General features: G+C 42.4%; 4 protein-coding genes and 1 long non-coding RNA gene across 8 annotated transcripts; 3 read left to right on the top strand and 2 right to left on the bottom strand.

The window, feature by feature from the left end:
* Positions 1 to 2,336: 2,336 nt before the first annotated feature.
* lsm4 (LSM4 homolog, U6 small nuclear RNA and mRNA degradation associated) lies at positions 2,337 to 4,441 on the bottom strand. The gene is made up of 5 exons (XM_047050337.1): positions 4,332 to 4,441; positions 3,880 to 3,921; positions 3,573 to 3,671; positions 3,243 to 3,426; positions 2,337 to 2,969 (listed from the first exon to the last, which is right to left on the bottom strand). Exons 1-5 carry the CDS (start codon positions 4,332 to 4,334, stop codon positions 2,863 to 2,865), a joined length of 435 nt encoding a protein of 144 aa, XP_046906293.1. The 5' UTR covers positions 4,335 to 4,441; the 3' UTR covers positions 2,337 to 2,862.
* A 43-nt stretch (positions 4,442 to 4,484) lies between these two features.
* On the top strand, positions 4,485 to 9,843 carry pgpep1 (pyroglutamyl-peptidase I). Its single transcript, XM_047050336.1, has 5 exons — positions 4,485 to 4,685; positions 5,747 to 5,799; positions 6,682 to 6,795; positions 6,922 to 7,154; positions 7,500 to 9,843. The coding sequence occupies exons 1-5, from the start codon at positions 4,652 to 4,654 to the stop codon at positions 7,702 to 7,704; spliced, it is 639 nt and encodes a 212-aa protein (XP_046906292.1). The 5' UTR covers positions 4,485 to 4,651; the 3' UTR covers positions 7,705 to 9,843.
* Positions 9,844 to 10,212: 369 nt separating this feature from the next.
* upf1 (UPF1 RNA helicase and ATPase) lies at positions 10,213 to 20,109 on the top strand. Of its 4 annotated transcripts, none has more exons than XM_047050266.1 (24): positions 10,213 to 10,594; positions 11,071 to 11,213; positions 11,466 to 11,555; positions 11,648 to 11,815; positions 12,314 to 12,494; positions 12,664 to 12,825; positions 13,141 to 13,228; positions 13,511 to 13,609; positions 14,194 to 14,302; positions 14,427 to 14,586; positions 14,786 to 14,904; positions 15,282 to 15,446; positions 15,708 to 15,822; positions 16,268 to 16,411; positions 16,583 to 16,796; positions 17,161 to 17,278; positions 17,379 to 17,535; positions 17,848 to 17,990; positions 18,355 to 18,529; positions 18,630 to 18,711; positions 18,920 to 19,084; positions 19,211 to 19,431; positions 19,820 to 19,942; positions 20,037 to 20,109. In XM_047050266.1, the coding sequence occupies exons 1-23, from the start codon at positions 10,424 to 10,426 to the stop codon at positions 19,937 to 19,939; spliced, it is 3,309 nt and encodes a 1,102-aa protein (XP_046906222.1). In that variant the 5' UTR covers positions 10,213 to 10,423; the 3' UTR covers positions 19,940 to 19,942; positions 20,037 to 20,109. The 4 variants fall into 4 exon arrangements, with proteins under 4 accessions (XP_046906222.1, XP_046906220.1, XP_046906221.1 ...); XM_047050264.1 differs by having other exon boundaries at positions 18,612 to 18,711; XM_047050265.1 differs by having other exon boundaries at positions 14,179 to 14,302.
* Positions 20,110 to 21,164: 1,055 nt separating this feature from the next.
* ddx49 (DEAD (Asp-Glu-Ala-Asp) box polypeptide 49) lies at positions 21,165 to 26,669 on the bottom strand. The gene is made up of 13 exons (XM_047050267.1): positions 26,376 to 26,669; positions 26,102 to 26,225; positions 25,879 to 25,964; positions 25,649 to 25,770; positions 25,243 to 25,430; positions 24,938 to 25,078; positions 24,524 to 24,599; positions 24,250 to 24,326; positions 24,055 to 24,152; positions 23,902 to 23,976; positions 23,542 to 23,630; positions 23,373 to 23,444; positions 21,165 to 23,210 (listed from the first exon to the last, which is right to left on the bottom strand). The coding sequence occupies exons 1-13, from the start codon at positions 26,488 to 26,490 to the stop codon at positions 23,037 to 23,039; spliced, it is 1,437 nt and encodes a 478-aa protein (XP_046906223.1). The 5' UTR covers positions 26,491 to 26,669; the 3' UTR covers positions 21,165 to 23,036.
* LOC124487890 lies at positions 24,227 to 24,974 on the top strand. Its single transcript, XR_006958564.1, has 3 exons — positions 24,227 to 24,308; positions 24,538 to 24,581; positions 24,891 to 24,974. It is a non-coding gene; the product is annotated as an uncharacterized LOC124487890 (long non-coding RNA).
* Positions 26,670 to 27,056: the final 387 nt, after the last annotated feature.

Genomic DNA, 27,056 nt, shown 5'->3' with positions numbered 1-27,056 from the left:
AAGATCGTTTGACATTGTTCTACGCGTCACATGCTTCTCGCCCACACACGCTCACACACGCAAGCCACAAACTGCACCTGAGCCGACACAGTGGTTTGGAGTATTGGTAGTGATTCTGATGAGAAGATGCATCTCTGAACAGTATTGTTAAATAAGACTGGACATGGATTATAGTATGATTGATCCTTTTGGACATACTGAACTCCAGGCTTTTAGATGTTGCCCACTCCTCTCTCGATCAGTGGCTCTAAAATGGAAAAAAGGAAATGCAAATGAGGGATTTAAGGAAAAAAAGGACTGTGGAAGAAATGCACCACAATATCACAAATCATGACACCCACGTATGTTGAAACCAGTTACTTGCTACAAGTGTGAATCTTGAGAACATACTGTATTTCCGATTTGTGCTGTTTTTAGGCAAAAACACAGCCATCGTGTTTTGAAGGCGAGTTTGAAGGCAATGCGTCTTGTATTAACGCTGAAAAAAAAGCCAGTGATAAAACAATGAAACAAGCCTCTAATGATTGCAATAAACTAAGTTTGGAGGGAATGTTGTGGTTTATTCAACAACATTGACCTGACTCCTGTGGCAAAAACAGTACAAGCTCTACTCATAATGATACTGTGCCAGTTTGTGAAAAGAAATGTCAGATATGGTGTATTCTATAGCCACACAAACATCAACGAGACATTTGGAAAGGTTCTGTGAAGTGCAATCAAGCAAAAGCGATTCAGAGCTGACAGTCTCTAGAGGGGACAGGAAAAGGACTGGATTTAGACAGATGTCCCCTGTCCAGGAGACCCAAACTGGGAACAAGCTGTAGGCCGCTGCTGTCTCTAATTAGGTCACCCTGCTGAGATTAACAAGACAAAACATAACATCCGAGCCTTCAGTGACAAGGTTAGGTTAAATGACATTAGTCTCTGTAGAGAGTCAGTCTGTTGCTCAATAGATATATGCTGTAACAGGTGTAGCTTTATGTTGCATCACATTACAGATTTGGATGGTCCTTTAACCCCTTTACAATTGGCTGTACACAAACACAGGCATTCCTCCAAATCAACAGAAGATCTTTTTTGACAGAAATGAAAAAGGGACAAGAGGAATGGGTTGTTTAGAATAAAGGAGAAAGGGTAAAGAATAAAGAAAGAGAAAGGGTATCAAATATTTCCTGGCAGACAGCATTAAATATGGTTCCCATAAATATATGGAGAGGCTGGTATATTGGTGCCCCGCAGTAAAAATAGCCCTGTTTCCTAAGGGAAGTGATGACGTCCAAAAGCCTGCCTGCATCAGCAGGAACTGTTATCGCCGTCGCCGGGTAGAAGGGAGGCAGGGCATTGGCCATCAGTTGCCACGGCAACACTGACATGCAGTGACGCAGGTGAGCGTTGTAGGGAGGGAGAGAGGCTGTGATTGGGTGCGAGGGGGTAGTGTGTGTGTGTGTGTAAAGGGGGTGAAGGAAGATGCGTGGGTGGCAAAGATGGAGACAATAGTTATGAGATGACCCCCCCCTTATCCAGTCAAAGCCAGTTGATACAGTTAACATTTCAGCTCAGCAGTTACTGCTGATATGATTAGCACGCCCCTTGAGCCATGAATTGAGATGCAGAACAAATTGTATTTTTTCCACTAGGAAACAAACTCCTTGATATTTATGCTTTTCTGTTGAAATAATTTCTCCTATAACTAAGCAGGAAAGCTGTAGTTCAGACTCAAGGACATAGACTGTGGAACAATAAAGATATAGAATCATGTACACACAGACAGTTACAATTCATCCAATATGATTTTACTTTGTAGGGAGACACCATCCAACCATGTCATTATCATTCCTTTTATCATGCTGTCATGTGAGACATCCATCACTGTTGTGCTATGAATTTGTGGCAGGTAGTTATGTTGGTGTAGATTGAATCTGTATGTGTTTTTATGTACCTATGCAATAAAAGTGTTTACTGTCTATGAGAGTCTGTACAGATTGCTGCAAAACATTTCCTTGAAAAAGCAACATTGCTTTAAGTTTAAGCATTAAAACTATTATAAAAAATACTTACAAATCTTTCCATATCAAAAGTGCTTGGATTGTCAGTCCAGGAAGTATATCTGTGGTGACACCTTGTGGCTTTTATAGGAACTCAACATGTCTGCAGTGTACTGCACAGAGTTGGTATAATCTCAGTGACTGTCACAATTCTGTCAACATATTGGACTGCAGATTTTTGCTGCATGCAAAAAAACACAGACAAGATGATTGAAAGTTTGGAGGTGGCTGGATTAGGGTAAAGGGTTATATCTGACGATACCGAGTAAAGACTTGAATCGACCCTTTGGAACCATTTTTGATTTGAAATATTTTATTCAAATACAGTCTTTAACAAAAATGTTTATTCTCATGTCTTCTCTTGTACATAAATTACAACATTGTCTTGATGTAAAAAATGAAAAATAAAATCCAAACATAAAACCCTAGGATACATACATGAGACTAAATGCCAAAGAAAGCTTTTGCAGAGATTCTTGTAGACATGTTCCATAATATAAATCAGCAACTACAGATCACATTCAAATTACTTGCTAGGTGCACTACAGATAACTGTCAACAAATATTATATCATAAACTGAAAACTAAATGGCTCTGAAGACAAAACAAAAAGACAAAAATAAGATTAAAACATTTTTCCCCAAACTGTTGCTCCCCAAATACAATTTTTAAGAGTTCACAACGAAAGTATGGTCAACCACACACAACTATGACAAGCTACCGGTGTGAAATACCCTCAACTCATTAGATTGATTTGAGTTACTCTCAAAACTCTAGACCTCCTTTCTTTCCTTTTCCCTCTGTTCAGTTCCGGGTCTCAGTGCTGGTTCTTAACACCCTGAGGTTTACCAGGTTTTTTGTTGTCTGGCTGCTGCTGTCCTCTTCCCACCCCTGGCATACCTCTGCCGCGGCCGCCAAACAATCCTACACACAGGACAGAATAAACAAACACATTGTAAAGCAAGAAAATGCTGTCATATTTTATCATCCAATTCCTATCGTTTATTAATCAAGGTTATCATGGTTTGTGACATCATATCCACTTGTGCTGCTCCTTAAAAAAATAAAATTATAATATACACACACACACACACATATTTGGGGGGAATTTAAGCCCCAGGTGCCATATATATGAGGGCCTATACCAGAGACTGAGTGAACCGCAACCCGAAAAGCACAGGGGTGCATTTGTTTTACCTCTGCCGGCTCCACCGCCGCGACCCTTGCCCTGCTGTTTGTTCTGCTGCATGCCGCCTCGCCCACGGCCCTTGGACACCACCTCCTCCTTCACCATGTCGATGATCTCGTCGGGGATACGCAGATACTTGATGGTGCTCCCTCTGATATAGCACTCAGGCATCCTCCAAAACTTATCTCCATCCTAAAACCATGACAGTGTATTGTGGGGGTTAGACACAGAACTGGCACCATCAAGTGGCTTTTAATGGATCTATCCTTTAAATGTGTCCATAATTTTTTTTATAGGTTGGATGACTTGAGTAATATAGTACTGAAATTTGACTTTACCCTTGAGGTGCAGATTACTTCTCTCAAGTTGATGTTCATCCAGTTGTCGCAACTGACCAAATGTCCGTTGTACGTCTCTCCATTTTTCAGTTCCACCAGCTGACAAGGGGAAATGGAACAAGTTATAATCCAGCTATGACCCAAACTAACCTTTTCAAATCAGATGAAGGCCTATTTGTTAACACATCGTTGCAATCTAATAAACTCAAATTGTTATGTATGATCTAGTAGAGGTGTGAATCTCCATGTTGTCTCTACGACTCAACTATACACGCATAGACAGAGACAGCTTTTAAGTCAACTTTACCATAGGGTGGTTCTGCGCAGTCTTCAGCAAAGAAAGAGGTAGCTGTTGAAATGATTAATCACACCATTAGCCATCCTGCCAACCATATAACTCGCTTAAAATGTTAGATATTTTATAGTTAGAGCTAGCTAACCAACAAAGCATGCTTTGGTAGACAGTTAACTTCTAAGCAAGGTTTGACTAGCTATCTATGTGCGCCCTCGCATAAGTGTAGCTAGGTTGGTAGCTAGATTTAAACTAGCAAGCTAGCTAAATGTACAAGGGTTGAACGAGCTAATACTAGCATATGCATGGATAGCTACTGTAGCAAGCTATCGCGGCTAGCCTACATGGCAGGCAAACTGAAACTGACTTTCGCTACGTCCAAGCAACCAGGATTCCTCACAAGCAACTTCTTACCTAACGTATCCCTAACATATAAATTAACCTATCAAAAATGTAAGGCTACTTACCATTCTAACTGATTATATCAACAACTTTAGCTAGATTTAAAAGCTAGCTTGCTGTTTCCCTCTTCATAGGTTGGTGGAAGTTTCTCCCTAGATGTCAATCATTCTGGCCAATTAGGCGACGGTAATGGTAGGTGATGGGCGGGACATCCGACTCTTGTCCCAAAGAGGAAAGACATAAAGGTTTGGTGTTAACACAGAAGTGGTGTGGACTGGACGAGACCACAATCAGCTGTGAAAACAGCCTAGACCCAGCCCTACACAAACGAAATCTTTCTTACAAAAAATTACTTGCTCGTCCTCTTTCTTCAGCTAGTGAGAAGATGGACAATAGTTCGCGGACTGTTGTTGTAACAGGTTAGTAAATGTTATGTTGAACTATTGCTGGAGTAACTACATTTCGGCTGTGAACAAAGCCGCTCTGAAGTGTGTAGAAAAGTTACGTGAAACTGCAGAGGATATTTACATGCAAAGCTAGTTACACGAATTGCTAATATAGTGTCTGTCAATGTAGATATTTTTGTTTCGATCTCATTCCTCTGGCTGCTGGTATGGTCTACGTGGAACCGTACGTTGGCTTACAAATATGCGCATGACAGTAACAGTGTTCAACTAAGATCGCTTAGATAACCCTTGACGTGCACATTAGCCGGCAGTGACATGTATTTTGACGAATTAATGCCTTTACTTGATTTCTAGTGCCACACACATCTCAGTACTTGAATATTGTCCACTTAATTAACGTTTTAATGTATTCTTAAACTATTTGTCCAACTTCAGTGTATTTCATGACCAAGTTCACTGTCTATTAACTACAATAAAGACACAGCTGGTTACTGGTTAGCTAGCTCGTTCACTTGTCCCCCAGACACAAAGGCCTGTTGAGGAGTGTGGTCAGTGGATAAAAGATGTGTAGATTGCCTGGGAATAGGGGCCTTCACAATAGAGAACTGGCTTGCAGCTGCCGACCTCAATCCCCCCTTTCGTAAGACACTTCCCAGGGTCCCCAAGGGAACATGTCGGTAGCCCACTCTTTACACAGGGAAGCAAACCTTTATTCGTCCGTAACATGTACTGTATATTAACTACCACCAGGGCCAGCCCTTGGGTTTTGGGGGCCCTAAATAAAATTTGTGTATGGGGCCCTAGTAATTGGCGTTGTTGTTTTTTTTACAATTTTGTTGGAGGGGGGGGGGGGGGGGGGGGAAACCAATCGCGGGGCCCTAAATACATATCCTGACAAAAAAATAAATAACCTAATATGTATTATTCACTTAATATGTGTAATATGTTTAAAGAAAACCCATATGTTTAAATAAGCATACATTGTATTGTGGCACATATTTATGGAATAAAAAGCAAGCAATTGAAGGTTCTGTACTCAATTTTTATTTATTTATAACTTTCATATTTTTCAGGGTTTGGGCCATTTGGAGAGCACTCAATCAATGCCAGTTGGGTTGCAGTGCAGGTATGAAAACCCCTGCGTATTAAAAAAGCTTTTATTTTAACATAATGTCATCTTCATCAACCTGTCTTTTATGTCAGTCAAGTGCTGTTTGCATTTCAGACACCATTGTCAGAAGACTTGTATATCGTATGTTTATGTATTATATGTTAGTTAAATGTATTGTATGTACATATAACATGAAGCCATCCACACAGCAGGTGATAAAAATTGTTCAAATTTCAAAAAATTGCCTGTCCCCTATGTGTTTAACTTTCCAAAGTTACTTTTAGGTACAGTTGGTGAAAAAACACAAAATTCTCTTTCTAAGATCAACGTTTACATAATTGACAATAGAAAAGAGATTGCCTTACCCTTGCATTGCGTAGGTGATAAGTCATGGTCATGTGTCTCTCTCTAAGCCACCCTGCTAAAGGAGAGATACGTAACAAGGCTGAGTGTGGCAGAAGTAGTGTTAAGATTCTGCATGGGCATATTGGAGAGGGACAATAGTTGTCAGGGTGTCTAGACGGACTTGATAAGGATATTAAAAGCAAACAATAGGGTCCTTTGTGGCAGGGTCAGGGACGTGGTCAAACAACCCTCTTTTCAATATTAATAGGGGTCTGGCCAGTTGCCCTTTGTAGAGGATTGGGAAGCCGTCTGTTAAAGTCATACTGATTTATCTTCCTCAAAATAATCATTCCCTTTTGAATTTGGATTTGTTGGCTTGACTGTTTCCGTTTTCCTGTCAAAAAGAGATCAGCTTGCAAATCTGATTAGGTCCAAGAAAATGTTAGGTTACTTAAATCATGTGTAGTGATTTCAATCCACTTATCACGTACCAAAGACAAACTTATCCTCCAGTATTAGTTACCTTTTTTTTATTGTTATTTTTATTTAAAGGAACTGAAGAAGCTGGGCTTGGGCAATGACATACTGCATGTATGTGAAGTACCTGTGGAGTATCAGACCGTTCAGAGTTTGATACCTTCACTATGGAAAAAGTATCATCCACAAGTAAGATAAGATCATCTAATTTCACCTCTTCCTGGGCTACTTTAGAGTCATGTCATGTTATATGCAGTTTGTCCTGCAGCAGTTAGTGAATTGAATACCATGTTCTATTGTTCTCCTTGGAAACAGTTAGTTGTTCATGTCGGAGTGTCCGCAATGGCAACGACAGTTACGCTGGAGAAAAGCGGTCGTAACCATGGCTACAAAGGCTTGGACAACAGCAGCTTCTGTCCAGATTCACAGTGTTGTGTTGTGGGAGGTCCTGATTGCATTGACTCTGTTATTGATATGGAATCTGTCTGCAAGAGAGTGGCAGCCACAGGCTTAGGGGTGGCCGTGTCTGTCTCCAAAGATGCTGGAAGGTAAATATCTACTTGTTTAGTTGTGCTTGTGATAAAATGTAAAAGCCGTGACATTTATTACAATATTGTGACTAGTCAGTTCTTCTAATGATTACCACAGCTAATGGCCACAATAATTAGGATGTGGTCATGAGAGTATAGTATTGTATCATTAAAGTAATTACAAACCTGTCAAACATATAAACATATATATATATATATATTATGTATATATATATATATATACATAAGAACAGGGTATTTTAATTTGGAAGTATACTGTAGTACAGTACATACGGTTCAGTACAGAAAGTCATATTTTCGAGAATCTCTCAACGCCTTCTCGTCTCTATCTCTCCTTAACAGATACCTTTGTGACTTCACCTACTACACTTCTTTATACCTGAGCCGTGGACGATCTGCGTTCATCCATGTCCCCCCTATAGGGAATCCCTACAGTGGGGAAGTCCTGGGCCGGGCCCTGCAAGCTATTGTTCAAGAAATGCTGGACCTGCTGGACCAAGCTGAGGGGAAGATCCACTGCCAGCATGTACATAAAGTGACCCACTGAAGCCCGCCAAGCCTCTACCCCACTAACATACAAGACTAATTGCACTTACCCACAAGAAGCCAAACTATGTTTTTCTTTATTGTATCCTTGTCAGTAATTTCCACAAGTGTTTAACTCTGTACTTTTGTTTTGTTCAGTGTTTTTCACACAGCGGCTAATGATTGGGAAGGGTCAAGCGAATTGGGTTGAGTGTAGTTAAGTGCTCAGTTTTGACTTACATCCCATCTTATCTAGATTTGAGAAATTGTTCTGAAACACTGCCCTTTTACCTTTGTGTACTAGCATGTTTCACTTGAATTACAGGAAACCCAATATACATGCGGTTTCTTTAGTTATTTGACCACTGTTAATGCTCAGCTTCTTCTTCAATCACATTTATCCATTAACTCTCATGCATATACAAACTTACTGATGTAGTCTCTAATGTAACTTTTATTGTAATCTAGTTTTAGGATTACTGCAATACCTATGTTCTTATACTCTATTCTCTTATAGAGGTAACATTTGAAAATGAATTTGGCCCCCAGGTTGTTTGATAACTGTCAAATGAGATGGGCAGTACTTGGTTATTCATTTATCAATTCACTTTGTCTTGATTCTAACTATCATGGCTCATTGAATCCCATGTATTTCAGATGTTTTGTCACACATTTCATTGAACATATTGAACTTGTGAGCCACATTCAAGTAGCACAAGAAGTAGCACAGTAAGAATCACAGAGATGATTTGTTTAGGTTTTACTGTATATTGAAGTGATGAAATGGTGCTGTCTTGAGGCTTTGAGGCCTAGATGTTTTATAAAATATTTTATCTTTGAGCTGCAAATTGCATATACCATTGGCATAGTTTCTTCTCAACATTGTTAGAGTTGCTGTTCTTATATTCTTTTTTTTAAGTACTTTGCAAAATCTTGCAGTTTTATATTGGTGACTTGCTTCTGAGTCGTTTTTCTTTATAAGAAGTTGTCTTCCTTTAATAAGGTTATTTATATCAGGGAACGGGTTGGTTCTTAGTCATATTGTCAAATGCTTTTTCCCAATTCTGACTAGATGTAACACACCCAGACATCTGCACCTATGAGATTATATTTGAAAATATATACTGTATTATGGTTTATAAATAAATAGCTTTGATTTGCCCACTTTACCGAATCAGTCCATTGCAGTTACCAATTCTAAACACTTAATTTTATCACGTTTGGAATATAAGAATTGGGACTTGGACGCTGTGAGGCACTTTCAATTTTATTTTATCAACTGGATTGACACAACTTCCTGTAAAGGTTTTTGAAAATGTACTTGTTTTACAGTTGTTTTAGTTGTTAGTTGTTATTGTTGGTCTGATCTCTCTTTGACTAGCACATGTCTGAAAAGGTTAATTATTTGAATCCACAGATTATTGTTTCCCGTCTTTGAGTTTCAATTGATTCCTTTTTCCCATCTCTGAAAATTAGTGATGAGATGCCAGGATTGAGAACAGATGTACATGATTTCACCTATTTACTTGTGTCAAATCATAATCAAAGGTGGAAAGAAGGATACATTTCATGTGTTGAAAAGGCACCTCTGTGAAATGCTACAGTTAGTGGTAGATAACAGCATCAATCATCGAGTCTGTCCTTATTTGTTTAGAAAAGCTTGACTAAACTGCATATCCCTATAAGGAATTAACTGTGTGCATCCAAATTCTTATTGCCGATTCTGAGCATTGTAGTATACGTTTGTGTTTGTTGTTGCTGTATTGTTTTAAAACTTAACTCCAATTGCCTACCAGGATCAAATTACTCACAGTTCATGTTTTGTTTTATACCGTTGAATGAAATGAGGAGATATTGAGATTCTGTTTTTTGTTAGGAAAATTGTACATGGTCATCAGGGAATGTCATTCAAGGAAAGCTTGCAGGTTTTGCTGAATATATGAAATGGCATGCTCTTAAACTGACCTTACTCTCAACTAACAGACATAAAAGCCTTAACCCATGATGTTTCTTCAGTGTATGTTTTAATTTACACTTGACATCTGACCTGTGCCTTGACCTTGTTGAAATATGTTGTTATTGTAAAATCCACACAGTTACCAAAAGGTCCGTTTTTCAATAAAAGTGAGGCTACAACATCAGGCCAAAATGTGTACCACCACCTAAATGGTCCTTTGTGCATTATTGATGTCCTTATACCATGTTTTCATATAAACATGGCCTTTCTTCCTCTTTTTTTATGAGTTTATAATTGTTTTACTTGATATGAAAAAATCTTGCTAACCAGATCAATCTTCAGGCAGTGTCTTGGTTTACTAGTTTGATGTCTACCTTCACGTTCTGCTAGTATTTTTTTGAAGTGATTGTATATGTTGTTTATGTAAACAGAATAAAATTTCATTGCGGATGAGGTTGATACAGTATTTGCATGACGAAAAACAACTACATAACGACTGGAGGGACCAGGCACACAAATCTGTGTATGCGTCATATTACAATCGGTGTGTTCTTCGTACTCATGTTGTGCGGCGCTAGGAAGTTCGTCACAATTTGCTTTTGGAATTGAGGCTCTCGAGCTGTATATTCGCTTTAATTTCTCGTGTGGTTCAGAACTTGTTTGGGTTTAAATCCAGCTTAGAACTGCGAATGCAAATATCCGAATTGATAAACATTTAATTGAGATTCTTGTTAATCGTTATTATTGTTCCGGATTTCGTTTAGACAGTGCAACTTGTGTCGAAATGAGTGTGGAGGCGTACGGGCCGAGCTCTCAAACCCTCACCTTCCTGGACACCGAGGAAGCGGAGCTGCTTGGAGCAGATACCCAGGGCTCGGAATACGAATTTACCGATTTCACCCTACCAAGTCAGACGCAAACTCAAGGACAAACCCAAAGCCAGTTGGACAATCAGGTAATTATAATGTTGCTGGCTAGCTTGCCTGCCACAGGGAAACGGGTATGGAGGCCAGCTAATGTTAGCTACACGTTAGCTAGCCATGCTAGTACTAGCTTGCTTGCCACCCGCCTTAAGAAAATCAACACGTAGCGACAAGCTAGCATGATAAGTGCTAGCGTAAGTCTGCTAACATTAGCTAGCTGTACCGCAGTCAATGTTGCTAACAACAGAGATGGCTAACTTTAATTAGCAAGTTGGGTAATTTTAAGGTTGACTTATTTTAAATGTTGAGCTATCAATTTAAACCAACATTGGCTACGATCCATTGTAAAGTGTTCATTTATTTTTTAAAGAAATGTAATCCGAGTTAGTAAGAGTTAAGAGTTTCAGCAGTGTTGTTCCCATCCAGTGTTTGATGTCTTGACAGTGCAGTCATAGTTTATCTTTGTTGCTCTGTCTAAAACAATTTCCCTGTAATTATATCGGCACAGGTGAATGGTCCTGATGATGGTCTTCACAATGGAGGTGTGGATGACTCTGTTGCCAAGGCAAGCCAACTCCTTGCTGAGCTGAACTTTGAAGAGGACGAAGAAGATACCTACTACACCAAAGACCTCCCATTGCACGCGTGCAGGTAAGGCAAAACCATTTTTAATCCCTTGGCTAGGCCAACTATTATTATGGGCATATGTTTTCCAGCTGAGGTGCTTGACAAACTGGCATAGTTACATGGATGTTACATAGGTTTTAACAATAAATGTAAACGTAAAGGATGTTTGTATTGAGCTATGCTTTGGTAAATGTGGAAAATGCTAAAGGTGTTCATGGTTGTTTTATCACTGATCATAATATGTAACTAATGTTAATATTTTGCATTATATTATAGTTACTGTGGTATTCATGATCCTGCATGTGTGGTGTACTGCAACACGAGCAAGAAATGGTTCTGCAATGGACGTGGCAATACATCTGGCAGGTACCGTACCCAAATCCACTTGTGATCATGCGTACGTGCGTTCACCCTGTCACGCGCGAAAGGTGGTTTGATTGGTCATGTTTTTGATTCAGCCACATCGTGAACCACCTGGTGAGGGCGAAGTGCAAAGAGGTGACGCTGCACAAAGACGGGCCGCTGGGCGAGACGGTGCTGGAGTGCTACAACTGTGGCTGTCGCAATGTCTTCCTCCTGGGCTTCATCCCAGCCAAGGCGGACTCTGTGGTCGTGCTGCTGTGCAGGTAAATGTGGGCCGTGACACAATTATTAATGATAATTAGGGTTTCCCGCAGAAAATGTGTCAGTTAAGGTGGTAGGGTGGGGTTTGCCGTCAGACCGGGGTTTGTTTGTGCGATAGACTAATGCGTTCTGCAGAGAAGGGAGACTGGCGTTGGTCACGGTTCGGAATGAAAGGGAGAAAACAGGACAGAGGAACACAGTGGATATCGCTTTTTTTTTTTTTAAATAAAAAAAGTTTTTATTTCATTGAAATATTTTACGACGTAGTTGAGGCGGCAGGCGTGTGTTGCTTAGGCGGCCGCCTTAACTGAAAAGTGCTGCGGAAAACCCCGATAATAATAATAATGCATATGTGGGTAGATGAAGGGAAAAATGTGCCACTGTTTTTGTTTTTAGTGTTTACTACATAATTAATTAGTCCTATCAAGTTGTTATCTCCCATGGGACACCCCTCTTACTAATTCCCTTTTTTCTCTGATCATCCTTGTCCCCCACAACAGGCAGCCATGTGCCAGCCAGAGCAGTCTGAAGGACATCAACTGGGACAGCTCCCAGTGGCAGCCACTCATCCAGGACCGGTGCTTCCTATCCTGGCTGGTAAAGATCCCCTCTGAGCAGGAACAGCTGAGGGCTCGCCAGATCACTGCCCAGCAGATCAACAAGCTGGAAGAGCTCTGGAAGGTAGGCTTCAGAACCCCAAAATAGATGAGGCACGCTGTGTGATTTTAAAGGTCAGCGGTAGAGCATTTGTGTTCAGATCGAGAGGTCATAGGTTCGAATCCCCACACTTTACATCGCTTTGGATAAAGGCGTCAGACACTCAGCCATCTAAACCCTGCGTCTCCCTCAGGACAACCCCACAGCCACCCTGGAGGACCTGGAGAAGCCCGGGGTGGACGAGGAGCCCCAGCACGTGTTGCTGCGCTACGAGGACGCCTACCAGTACCAGAACATCTTCGGGCCCCTCGTCAAACTGGAGGCCGACTACGACAAAAAGCTTAAAGAGTCCCAGGTACGTTGCCTTCAGATGCACTCTTTTCGGTTTGGAAGTTGTTTACTTTTGATCCCGTTTCAGTTTAGTGGAGGATCTGGGAGTTCATGGGGGCCTTTTGTTGGCTTTTTAAATTTTTTATAGCAAGCAGATTTTATTTTAAAAAGTGGAATACTATGCAATTAATCCAAATTAAGCACATCGTTCAAGGGACAGTGCATGTTTCATGAAATTGAATCTGTTTGAACACAGCAGGGGTTGTTTTGCCTTGTGTTATTAGCTTACTGCAGTCTGACTAATTCGTCCTATTTTCTTTCCCTTTGTTCTGATCCACAGACCCAAGACAATATAACAGTCAGGTGGGACCTGGGACTGAATAAAAAGCGGATTGCTTATTTCACACTGCCCAAGACGGACTCAGGTGGTAATTCTTTCAGCTTACTATCTGTGTACCAGTGGTTCTGACTTAGAACCACTGGTACCACTGGTCTTGACATAGAACCCCAACATCGCACGCATCCCATACCTGCATCCCCTGGTGGTGTGTTAGTGTTTGTTTGTGGTGGTGTTGTCACATACCGGTATTGTATATTATCACCTCATTCCAAACCCTTATTCCTTTTTCTGTTATCGCTTTCTCTAATTTGGCGCTGGAGCGGAGGGTTTCCTAACTTGTCTTTGCTCGCGGTGGGTTTGTCCCCTCCAGATATGCGCCTGATGCAGGGAGATGAGATTTGTCTGCGCTACAAAGGAGACCTGGCCCCACTGTGGAAAGGCATCGGCCACGTGATCAAAGTCCCTGACAGTATCCTTTTTCTTTCTGCAAGGACTCATTTTGAAGAGCTCGGCTCTTCACTATGATTTGTGCTTGCATGTTTCCACTTCTCTTTTCCTTTTTCTTGTGCCACCCTCTCAGTGTGGGCACGGTTTAGGGAGAAGGGACCATCTCGCCCACACACCCGGTGCCAAGTCAGGGTTGTAGTTTATAACACTGTTTGAGAGTAGCCTCATGGGGGTCCTTTATGTTGTCCAGTTGAAATACACGCCACAGAAACATGCACATTTTGATGGTGACGAACATGCCGGGTGGGGATGAAGGCCACCTCTTAAATCCTAAAGTGAGAACTTGCTAATTAAAATGGCCAGAATTCCATATTTAACTAGGAAGATGAGAAGGTTCTAGGCCCCTTAACTTGGACGTAGCCAAAACATTCAGTCCACCAGTTTTCATTACAGGTTATAACACACTGATAAAGGGACACCTTCCAGAAACTTTGCTCCTTTTTCTGCCTTCACTACTATTAGCCACACTGTGCTGTTTCTACTCTAATTCCACAAAGAGGAAAGGCTATTTTGCTGTACTGATTTCCTTAGCACCCTTTGTGAAAGACTATGGAGATGAGATTGCTATTGAGTTGCGCAGCAGCGTCGGAGCCCCGGTGGAGATACCCCATAATTTCCAGGTGGATTTCGTCTGGAAGTCCACTTCCTTTGACAGGTATGCAAATGCGCTCTGAACTTAATCCCCTGAGAAAACATAACGAGTAAATATTGGCTTAAATCGATCGTTTGCTTTTGAAAGAGTCTCCCAAACGGTGGAATTGTCTTCTGCGTTCTTCCAGGATGCAGAGCGCCCTGAAGACGTTTGCCGTGGACGAGACATCCGTCTCAGGCTACATCTACCACAAGCTGCTGGGCCACGAGGTGGAGGACGTCATCATCAAGTGTCAGCTGCCCAAGCGCTTCACTGCCCAAGGTCTGCCTGACCTCAACCACTCCCAGGTCAGTCCCACTGAACACTACGTTGGCGCTTAACACCTCCATTTTTAATACATGAGAACGGTGACAAATCACAAAAAAATAGCAAGAAATTTGTCTTTTTCAGTGGCTAAAGATGGGCTTGGTGTGAGGTTTGACTGCTATCTGGTTGTTTTCCTACGTGCCGTGGCTAGAGCTTAGGTTGACATGTGTTTTGTTACAGGTGTATGCAGTGAAGACTGTGCTGCAGAGGCCCTTGAGCCTCATCCAGGGGCCCCCGGGCACAGGGAAGACTGTCACCTCTGCCACCATAGTGTACCACCTCGCCAGGCAGGGCAACGGGTAAGACCTAAGACCAGTAATCCAATAAGCACCTTCTTGACAGGCTATCATGATTTATTAGTTTGTTGTTCTTCTCGTAATGTATGCCTGCCTTATTAATTTTTTATAGCCGAGGATGCAGCTGATTATTTATACTTTTCTTAATAAAGAAGTTGGGGAGACAGATTTGTTGTTTTCAATACTATGTAATGAAGTCATAACACTCTGATTAGTTTGTTTGTTTTTTTCCATTTTAATGGGTTTTCCTGGGAGTTTATCCTTGTCTTCCTTGAGGGTTTGAGTTGGTTTAACCTTCTGCGGCATTGCTAAGATAGAAAGACATAGAAAAGAAAAGCGCCGTACAAATGAATGCCATTTGATTGGGTGCTGTGGTGCAGGCCGGTGCTGGTGTGCGCTCCCAGCAACATCGCCGTGGACCAGCTGACTGAGAAGATCCACCAGACGGGCCTGAAGGTGGTGCGGCTCTGTGCCAAGAGCAGGGAGGCCATCGACTCACCCGTCTCCTTCCTGGCCCTCCACAACCAGATCAGCAACATGGACAGGTGCGAAACGCAGGCCTTATTACGGCAGTTAGTTGTCTTTATCTTTCCATTTGAGTCTTAAGCGGGAAGCTTTTATTGAGGTAATTGAGTCAAGTGTTTGACTCACCCACATTTCCAATATCTCTGTCTCTGCATATTAACTGTAGACTAGAAAGAGAAAAAAAAGGCCATCGTCATTTGCACAACCTGATTGAACTTTTTTTCTCAAATGTGATTATGTGTACTAAACCCACCGTGCTTTGTGCCTGCTGCCCACCGCAGTATGCCAGAGCTGCAGAAGCTCCAGCAGCTGAAGGATGAGACCGGAGAGCTGTCATCCGCAGACGAGAAGCGCTACCGGGCCCTGAAGCGCACTGCGGAGCGGGAGCTGCTCATGGTGAGGACGGATTAGTCATTGTCTCTTCCCCCCACGTTGCCAGTTGGCAGTGATCTTTGTAACCATCTGTGTCGTCCTGTGTAGCTGTGGTTGTTGTTAGTTTTTTTTAGTAAAGGTTATAAGTGGTTTAAAAGACTGGAAGTAGGGGTACGGTGTAGGCTGAGGACTAACCGTAGGGGGCCTGGTTTGAATCTGTCCTTGGCCCTTTGCTGTATGTCTTCCCCTCTCTCTCCCTGCCTTTTCCTGTTACACTGGCCTTACAAACTGTCCAATAAAGAATGAAAAATGGAAAATGTACATATCTTAGAAAAAGAAAAACATGCTGTACACATGGGTGGATAGGAAATACAAAACGTTTTCACTGGAGGTGTGCTGTGTCCAGGTTTTTTTACTCACCACAAGGTTCTAACCCCCCCTCACTCCACCATCCTTCCTGTCTCCACAGAATGCTGATGTGATCTGCTGCACCTGTGTGGGCGCCGGGGACCCCCGCCTGGCCAAGATGCAGTTCCGCTCCATCCTGATCGACGAGAGCACACAGGCCACGGAGCCCGAGTGCATGGTCCCTGTGGTGCTGGGGGCCAAACAGGTACACCACAACACTGATGCGCGCCTGCTCTAGACACAAGCCACAAAACATTTTCTCTGTGTCAGAAAGTCTGTGATGGACGCCAGAGAACCTTCTCTGCGTAGTTGTTGAAGTAGTTTTCATTCTTACCAAAACAGTTGAATTTAAATCTCTCCCCCCTCCCGTCCTTAGCTCATTCTTGTGGGAGACCACTGCCAGCTGGGCCCGGTGGTCATGTGTAAGAAGGCGGCCAAAGCAGGCCTGTCCCAGTCCCTGTTTGAGCGTCTGGTGGTTCTGGGCATCAGGCCCATCCGTCTGCAGGTGCAGTACCGCATGCACCCGGCGCTCAGCGCGTTCCCCTCCAACATCTTCTACGAGGGCTCCCTGCAGAACGGAGTCACTGCTGGTGAGCAATGGGGAAGGTCCCACTCCTTTTTAGAAAATCTATTTAGCTGAGGCTACGATGGAGTTGAATCCACGTTCAGGGAGTTTGCTTTGAAACGTTGAGCATAGCATCTATTAAATGTCTAGGTCCTCTACAAACGTATTATTATACGTTTGTTATAAATTATAATGTAAAGGATGCTCAGCAAAACCAAACAAACTTGTTTCAGCTGAAACGGATATGTGTAGTTTAAAAGGCATTTCATTTGTCACCATGTTGTTTTCTTTGTACCAGACCTGTATTGGATTTTTATTTTTACAAGCAGTGGTTCTTGTCCAGGATAGAGGAAGTCAATACCTAAACTTCCACTGTTTCTCCTCTGCAGCGGACCGTATCAAGAAAGGTTTTGACTTCCAGTGGCCGCAACCAGACAAGCCCATGTACTTCTATGTGACCCAAGGCCAGGAGGAAATTGCCAGCTCTGGAACTTCTTACCTGAACAGGCACGTCGATCGTTCTGTTGTTTTTTTCTTCTACAAAACACAACATTGAATTAATATATTATTGATTTAACTCATGGGGAATTTTGCCCTCACCGTGCAGGACTGAGGCAGCCAATGTGGAGAAGATCACCACCAGGCTGCTGAAGGCGGGAGCCAAGCCCGACCAGATAGGCATCATCACCCCGTACGAGGGGCAGCGGTCCTACCTGGTCCAGTACATGCAGTTCAGCGGCTCTCTCCACACCAAACTCTACCAGGTACAGCTTTAACTGTGTGTGTGTGTGTTGTGAAAGTTATTAAGATCCGTTTGAATCAGAGGTCAGTGGTGATATGATAAACAGTATCGATGTGTCAACCACCTATTTAAATGACTTTTTATTTATTCAGGTGAAGCTTTTATCCAAAGTGACATGTGGAGGAGAAAATGAAGGGTTAAAAGTGCATAGAACTAAGAGTATTTCGATGGTCAGAGGAAGAGTTGTTTATTTACCGAGGCACAGTGCAAAGTAATCTCAGCAACCAGGCACGGTGCAACAATCGTAATGTCTGTGTTGTGTTCTCTATTACAGGAGGTTGAGATTGCCAGCGTTGATGCCTTCCAAGGCAGAGAGAAAGATTTCATCATCCTGTCTTGTGTCCGAGCCAATGAACACCAGGGAATCGGTTTCCTCAACGATCCGCGCCGACTGAACGTGGCTCTCACTCGAGCAAGGTAACCACATGGAGCTTTTCCTGGTTATTCACAATCTGTATGAGTTCTGTCATTAAAGAGGCTTGTGATTGTAGTGAATAAACCATGAGAACAAAGTACTTTCATGCAGACTAAAACTAGAGGATTTGCTAGACATTGTAGTGAATTTCCATAAACAAATCAAATGTATTTGTATATCTCTTTTTACAAACATTGTCTCAGAGGGCTTCACATACACCCATAGAACTCCACCTTAGCCAACCTAAACCCTCAAGAAAGACAAGGAAAAACTCCCAGAAAAACGAATTTGAGAAAAACACCATCCCTATCCCCCGATATGTTGCCTTATCGACTGGTTTGTTGACTGTGTGTGTGTTGTATCCAGGTATGGTGTGATCATCGTGGGGAACCCCAAGGCCCTGTCCAAGCAGCCCCTGTGGAACCACCTGCTGAACTACTACAAGGAGCAGAAGGTGCTGGTGGAAGGACCCCTCAACAACCTGAGGGAGAGCCTCATGCAGTTCAGCAAGCCCCGCAAGCTGGTCAACACCATCAACCCTGTATGTATAACCCCCCCCACCCCCTTGATATATTCCTACAGCAATGTAATAATGACGAGTGTGACATATGTGTGGCTAGCAGATATGTGTTGCTCCCCAGGGAGGGCGTTTCATGAGCACTGCCATGTACGACGCCCGCGAGGCCCTCATCCCAGGGTCGGCCTACGACCGCAGCAGCGCAGGTCAGCCCAGTCGCCTCTCTGTTCAGTCTTTCACTTTCACAATTTGGAACCGTTTTTTCCCCCCCTTTTTGTCAAATATGTTTGGACAAAGGTTTACAAACGCTTGTGACAATTAGTCAATCTTCACTCTGAGGTGATTTAACTAACCCAACTGAGACGTCAGGTGTCGTGTGTGTGTAATACGATCCTGTGGCGTTTGCTTTTCCAGCGCGGGGTCCATCCAACATGTACTTCCAGACCCATGACCAGATAGGCATGATCGGAGCTGGGCCAGGGCACATGGGAGCTATGAACCTCCCTATCCCCTTCAACTTGGTCATGCCCCCCATGCCTCCACCAGGATATTTGGGCCAGACCAATGGTCCTGCAGCAGGTGAGGGAAAACGGTTTTCCAGGAAAAGTTGTTGTTGCTTTCAATTCCAACATAACTCAGCAGATCGTTCTACAAGGCGAGTGTTTCTACCTGACACTCTGATTTGGTCTTCCCTGTATTTTCCAGGTCGCGGGGCTCTGAAGGGCAAGGTCGGACGTGGCGGGCGCCAGAGGAACCGTGGCATGGGTAACCATGGCACCGGGCAGGGCAACGGGCCCAACAGCCAGGCCAGCCAGGATGGGTCTTCCCAGCCCTTCTCCCAGGGGCCCCTCACACAGGGCTACATATCCATGAGCCAGCCCTCGCAGATGAGCCAGCCCGGCCTCTCCCAGCCTGAGCTGTCCCAGGTAACCACACCGCACACGCTTTCACCTCACTGCTAGCAAGTCGGGAGGCTGAGCGGTTAGGGAATTGGGGCTAGTAATCAGAAGGTTGCTGGTTCGATTCCCGGCTATGCAAAATGACGTTGTGTCCTTGGGCAAGGCACTTCACCCTACTTGCCTCGGGGGAATGTCCCTGTACTTACTGTAAGTCTCTCTGGATAAGAGCGTCTGCTAAATGACTGAATGTAAGGCCTTGGCCAATGTGGTTGTTTGGGATTAAAGTGTCTGAAACATTACCAAGGAGAGATGATGATTGTATGGATGATATTTTTCGGCAGGGGTCAGTGGTGAGATACTATAGCACTTGTGTCTTATCATAGACTTAATGTTATTTTAATTTCTTATTTTACAGGACAGCTACTTAGGCGATGAATTCAAATCCCAGATTGACGTGGCTTTGTCCCAAGACTCTACTTACCAGGGCGAGCGTGCATACCAACATGGTGGGGTGACTGGACTGTCACAGTACTAGAGTGTAAGCGCACTGGTTTTTGTTTTCATCTTTCTGGCCGGAAGACTTTGCGTTGGCGAACTGTATCGTAAACATCTTGTTTGTTCTTTTCCCGTAGGTTGTTGGAAGAGGGGAGCTAGGCTTCAGCAGAGCTTAGTTCGTCAGCATTTTAATCTGGGTAATGATAAAAACAAAAAATGGATACCTGTTTTCCTCTGCTACAACTGAAGCACCACCGTGTGAAAGCAACAGGAGAGAGAAATCGACCAATCACGAGCGAGAGAGAGAGAAGAGGCGTCAGAGAACGAAAACAGACGGGCAGGAAGAGCGAGGACGAGCGGGGAGCAAGCGACCACCGCTGGAACACGGGGGACGTGGATGAGGGCAGGAAACGGACGAAGGCAGGAGCTCAAGCTGCCGCAGGGGGAAGACGAAGAAGACCTGGTGAGGTCTCGCGCAGGGAAACGAAACGAGGCACATCTCCCAACGAAAGTGGCCCACCACCCCACCCCCCACCCCCCCCCTCCACACACCATCACTCCCGTCTCCACTCTCGCACCTCTGAGGGGAATGGTCTGCTCGGGGATAACTGGGGAAGGGCTAAGTTCTCAAGCAATTTGGTGAGTGTCCCGCTCTTGAAAGGAGGAGAGGGGGATGAAACCGGGGAGGGGGTGTGGATCGCTGACAAGTAGGCAACGCAGGTAATCCTCACCTCAAAGTTGATTGGTTGTCCAGCCTGTTTGAAGTCCAGACTCATTTAGCATTCGATAGAAGTGAAAGCAGAGTGGTGGCTGTGTTCTCCTGGACCCGGGATCTCATCAGTGGGCCTCCGCAGCCTCCGTAGGAGCAGTCGAGGCCTCTCGTCATCGTTCAGCTTCTGAGTTGACACGGTTTCTGCGCTTAAAGTCTGATATTAAAGAACTTTGAATTTAAATGCCTTTGATTGCCTTGGGAACCATTGGCTTTTTCAACAGGTCTTTAAAACAAAAAAAAGGTGGTTGACTACAAGTCTATGGTGGAGTGGCATGGGGATTTCAGACGAAAGTTTCTCAAGATGTGAGTTGTGGATTAGAGAGATCCATAATCGTGAGACTGATATATATTTTTTTCTTTTTCGTTTTTTGAAGTACCTTTCTTATTGCAAAGCACAAAAGCAAAAAAACCTAAAAAAAATTCTAACTATCAACAATGACCAGCATAGAATATAAGATAAAAACAAGGCCTGTTGTAATATTGGGCGGGGACATTTTTGATGTTTTTATTTTATTTTTATGCTTTGTATGCTTAGCAACTGCTTTGAAGAAGGTCTTTATTTGGGGGCTGTGAGGGCCTCCCATGGGGAAATACTGTCTGTCTGTATGAATCAAGCCCCAGTAAAGAAAAAGATGTGAAAGGCAGATAATAGAACCTGTATAAGGCTACACATGCTTTTGTGATTGTGGTTAATTGTAAGAGGTAGGCGCATACAAATACCAAACAGGTTGAAAAGGAAGGTGGCTGAAGGATGTGGTCAGACTAATATAGCCAGTACTGCATGAGCCCCTTAACCTCTAGAAGAGATGATTTAATCAGGAGTCATCAACTGTCACTCACGGTTCGGTGTTTTTGTATGGAGGCTACATAAAATGTACTTGTAGAGGTATCTCACATCCATATGAGCCATTTCAAATAACATTGGACTGGTGCTGATTCCATACGTTTATTGAAAAAGGATTTCTTACGTCATTCTCACAATAAGAGTGAGTATCTGAACCGGTGCCTATAAGAACTAGCTTATCTTCAGGTGTAAAAAGCAGCAAACACACGAATGTAAGGAAAAACCTATGCCAGCATATGTTAACCTCATAACCAATATTACCACACGAGGAATACAAAAACAAGCTCCATAGACCCCAGAGATGAACAGGCCGTGGTGTTGTGGTCTCTGTAGGGACGCACGGAGGGAAGCCACCTTCCTTCTCTGAGTTGGTATGAATCCTGGTTGGTTGAAGTGCTTTGCTTTGTGTACTTTTTATTTTGTGTTTTTAAAGACAATGTCGCCTTCCCTATAGTTGATCCCTCATAGATGTTTTCCATCGTATCGGTATGGCTTTCTGAACACACCCCACCCTCCCTTTTTGTGAATTATGTTTAACGTCAACCTTGAGCTCATTCCATTTTGCCCAGTGGAACTATTAGCTTCTGTGTGCCATGTTGTGAGCTGGGTAGATTGTAGTCCCCTTTTTGTAGTTTTTACTGTTGTATTTTGTTTTGAGTAGCTTATTCAGTGATGAAGGGGATGAGGTAGAAGTTATGGTTTACTTTTTGTTCCAGATACTCCTTCAACTGTGGATGTTTCGGATTTGAGGGTTTAGTCTTGTGTATCAGTTTTTAGAATGTTGTGTGCGGAACACCATGAGAATGTACTCATTTTACCACCTGCTTCCTTCCGTTTACTTCCACATAAAAAGGCCGCTAGCTTGATTTTAATTTCTGTGAATCCAAAACACACATTGTTTGACAATCATGCTGTCACATACTAGCTAAATATGGTTGAACAGTGTGTTTAGAAGTAGTACATTGCAAGATTGTGATTTCCGTGTTCATGTTCTTTTGTGCAATTAACTCATTTTCCATTTCAGGCCTATAGTACCCATCACTCATTTGAAAACCATCCTACAGATAGTACAACTGTTTTCCTCTGGACCAAAAGAGATCCATGTTTTCTTTGCCAGAATGAGCTGTAGTTGCCCAACACAGAACTAAATGAAAGGTTTGAAATGCAGGCAAGAAATGAAATGTTTTGCCAGTTTTAGGGAGGCTACCATTGGTGTCCACCTTACAGCCCTCAGAGTTAGAGTGCAAACCCTAGATTAATTGGACACGTTTCTGATAAGGGTACATGATTTGATCTTACTTGCAGTAAAGACTAATCAAGACGATTCACATTGGGATTAAATTCTTGTAAAACTGAACGCATCAATAAAGTTTGATTGTCACCAATTTGCCCATGTATTGTGATTTATTGAAACTACACAAGCCTAAAAGAGAAATACCAGAATAAACCATGGCAACATAGGTGGAAAAAATGTATGATCAAATATACAAAAATATACACACAATCATTTACAACTAGGTGTTATGTGGGCTTTGCAGCCTTTTTCTTTTGGATATGTTTACTCTTCATCTGTTTCTTTTTCAACATTCCCTGTTGTTTCTTCTGAATCGTTTCTTGAATCCGCTCCTTAAACTTTCTTTTTTCACTACGGATCTTGTCCAGTTCCGCCTTTCTTTTTGCCTCCAAGTCTGGATCCTGATAAACAGGAATGAAAGTTAACAGATTTGAAGAGAGAATTGGGTTGTACAGATCATTGTGAATGCGTCATACTTTCCTGAAAAGCCTAAAATCTTGTCTAATCCATATCAAAACACTGGATAAATCATTGGAAGCTGCAATGTTTAACAGGAAACGTACTTTCCCTTCCAGGATCATCTGTTTCCTTTTGTTGATCTCCTTCTTCTCATCGAAATCTGTAGACTCAAGTCTCTACACAAACACAGAAAAGAGAAACAGCACTTGATTACATATGAAGCCACACACTGATGTTGACATTGATATGAATGTATTTTCTGATGGGCCTTACGATTTCACACTCTCTTCTTGTCACGTTGACTTGGGTGAGGATCTTCAGCACATCTTTCTCTTCAACTGAATACTCACTCAGCTTAGTCTCTAAACCAACAAAAGTAGAACTCATGAAATGTGTATAGTTGCCTACAGTTGCTTAACATGCTTTGTGTGACTGATTTTTTAATACCGTTGATGGCAATCACAAACGCTAACCTTTCCATTTAATTACAAAGCTTAGATGATTGACGTAACTTAAGACCGAAGCCTTCATTTTAAGGTTCACGACTTCACGGCTGTTGACAGATATGGTTGCTGTGGTTACATATTATTACATGGTTCATAATAGTCTATAGATGGATAGAAACAGCCTTACGAATCTGTTCCTCAATAGACTGGACCAGGTGGATGTCGTACTGAGTCACCAGAGTAATCGAGACACCATTTCTTCCTGCAGAGGAAACAGGAAGTTGTTTAATCAAATGGGTAGTCGACATGTAAAAATGCAGTAACCACAGAGCTCTGTTACCTGCTCTGGCTGTTCTTCCAACTCTGTGGATGTAGATTTTTGGCAGACCTGGAGTGTTATGGTTGATGACGACCTGGACTGTTGGAATATCCAGACCCCTAATTGTTTTTGAAATTGAAAAAATAGTTTCCAAAAGTCAATGTATTACAAAGAGAAGGCTGGTCAGGTTTTGGACATATTTTCATGCAATCTTACCTGGCTGCCACATCTGTTGCTATGAGGATTTTGTAGACACTGGACTTGAACTTTGCTAGGTTGGTAAAACGTTGTTTCTTTGAAAAGAATAAGCACAACTTGTTAAATACATTTAGAAAATCTATTATCCATCTACACTGTATACAAATATGCATAAGGTTTACGAGAATATTTTTGCACATTCATTTTCACCAAACATATGATATGAAGTTTTTTCTGTTAATGATTGCCCTATCAAATGTATCTGGTATTTTTCTAATAGACTCTCACTTACCTGCTTCATCATAGAATGTAAGGAAATGGTGGGGAAGTTGAACTCGCGGAGCATCATAGTAAGTATTTGACAATTTCTAAGGACAGATCAAGTTCAAGTTTTATTTGTCAGGTCCACAGAACAACACAAGGTCAGACTGGGCGCTGAAATTCTTAAGACAAGACAACGCAAGCACCTGGCATAACATGACATAAGTACACAGAACATAATTTACATCTATGTTGAGCTTGAATAAGTGAAACTTCCTAAATATGCAGATAGCAATAATAAATCGAATATACTAAATAAATAGATCACAGAGCAAATCTGTCATTTGAACAAAAGGCTGTTTATGAACATTTAATCTTTAGCACGTTTGTCATTTCAGGACAGACTAAAACAGTGTGTGGCGGCTGTGGCCCAAGAAGCTCTTACTTGCAGGTGCTGGTGAAGATCATGATGGACCAATCATCATGCTCGTCTTGAAACTTCTGGATCAGGTGCACCAGGTAGGCGTCTTTCACTTTCTCTGGGGTTAGAATGTATCTCTGATCCAACTCTTCGACCGTGCGTGTCCTAAAAGAAAAACAAACTAGATGTATCCCTTTATTCCTAAACACTATATGAGTGCGTTCTGTGACTCTTGAATCAAAGGTTTACTTATTAAAATAAATTCTATATGATCATAGGAGTTATTTTCTACGAGTCATTAGCAGAGATTAGTTCAATAATATACTTACTCAGATTTGCTTTCCCAGAAGAAGGGTTCGTTCATGGCGATGCTTTTGAGCTCCTGCAGAGTGTCTGTGAGGGTGGCACTGAAGAGGAGAGTCTGGCGTTTGGCTGGCACAGCCCCCAGAATCACCTCCAGGTCCTTGGTGAAGTCTGTGCAGCCCTGCTCCAGCAGGCGATCCGCTTCATCCATGATCTGTCACAAGGAAACACTGTCAGGACCAGTTGGGGATCATGGTAACTACACCAGTAGTTAATTGAGGTCCCCCAATTGTTTATATTGAAACAATTGAGTGGTGTATCAAAACAACATGATAACTTTTCTGACAGTAATGTCTCAAATGTTCATAGAAGTGTTTCTGTCTGTACACCTCAGTCAAACCAACATGGATTGTTTAGCCGTCTCAGACTCACCAGAAACCTGATATTCTTCATGCTAAAGGTGTTGGAGCTTCGTATATGGTCTGCCAGCCGTCCTGGTGTGGCTACAACAATGTGAGGCTTATTTGACAACTCCAAGGCTTGAGTGATCATGTCTGTTGGCAAAATAACATGGAAGTTTCAAACAGCGGTTTGACAGTCAAGGCTTAAGGTCGCTATTGAGGTATCATCCTCTTTTCATAAAATCTTATATAAGGCTTTACCCATTCCACCAACAATAATACAATCCCTCAAGCCCAGCGGTTTGCCAAAGACTCTGAACTGCTCAGCAATCTGGTACGCCAACTCTCTGCAAAAAAAACGGATTAAAAACTCTTTTAATCGTAAATACTTAAAGCTAGTCACATATAGCTTGATTTAAATACACAAAGCTAGTCTTATTTGGCTGATTATACAACTAATCTAACAAGCCAGAGATCCACTAACCTGGTTGGCGTGAGCACGAGACAGAATATCCCAAAGGGATCCTCAGATAACTTCTGGAGCACTGGTAAAACAAACGCGGCAGTCTTTCCACTGCCAGTTTTTGCACAGCCCATCACATCCCGACCTAGAGGAAAACCATGAGAATCCACAAATATGTTCGTTATCTACTGAATAATCAGCTAAACATTATTTCAAGAGGCTGTTAGGTCAAAATATGGCATTTTGTTTGAATAAAGTTTATAAAAAAGATTAGCTACCTGGCTAATAGTCTTACCTTCCAAAATTGGTGGCACACAGTTCTCCTGGACGGGTGTTGGTTTACTGATCCCCAATTGTGTACATTGTTGTATCAACCAATTTGACAGCCCTAGGGCGGAAAACTCAGACATTTTTGCTAATTCTTACGTCATCGACCAATTATTATACAACTAAGTCACTAGTTTAGATCGAAATGAAAATAAAAATGATCAGCGGTAGTCACATCCTCGTGTCGACTCTCAATAGGCGCATGCTGATGACGTCAGCTCAGCGTCCCATTTGCAATCCTTGAAGCTCTAAAGCTCACTCATTAGTTGGTGCTGTAAGCAGGTGAATAAGGACTCTTTACTACGTTTATTAATGCTACAAAAAAATACAATTATCATACAAAAGAAAACAATTTCTAATTTCAAAACTTGCTCATTAAAAAGTATTTCTGGATGTTCCTCCCACTAAATCACTGTGGGGTGTGTATTGGCAAACATACCATTCAAGGAGTCTGGTGTAAGTGATGTAATACGCCTACAGGAGTGAATACATCTGGGGAATAACTGAAAAATAGGAATTATAGGCGTGAATACAAACAAATAAATTGGGCAAGAATAGTAATGTACGGGTGTTGATGACACTGTATTATCCATGTTCTAGTGTAGATCGTTGCCATTACCTTCTCTGTGATTTTCCACTGAAGGCGTCA

The sequence above is a fragment of the Hypomesus transpacificus genome, unplaced genomic scaffold (genome assembly GCF_021917145.1).
Source record: "Hypomesus transpacificus isolate Combined female unplaced genomic scaffold, fHypTra1 scaffold_107, whole genome shotgun sequence".
In the NCBI taxonomy this organism is placed as follows: Eukaryota; Metazoa; Chordata; class Actinopteri; order Osmeriformes; family Osmeridae; genus Hypomesus; species Hypomesus transpacificus.
The sequence above is the reverse complement of the archived record's forward strand: the minus strand, read 5'-3'. Positions and strand labels throughout refer to the sequence as shown.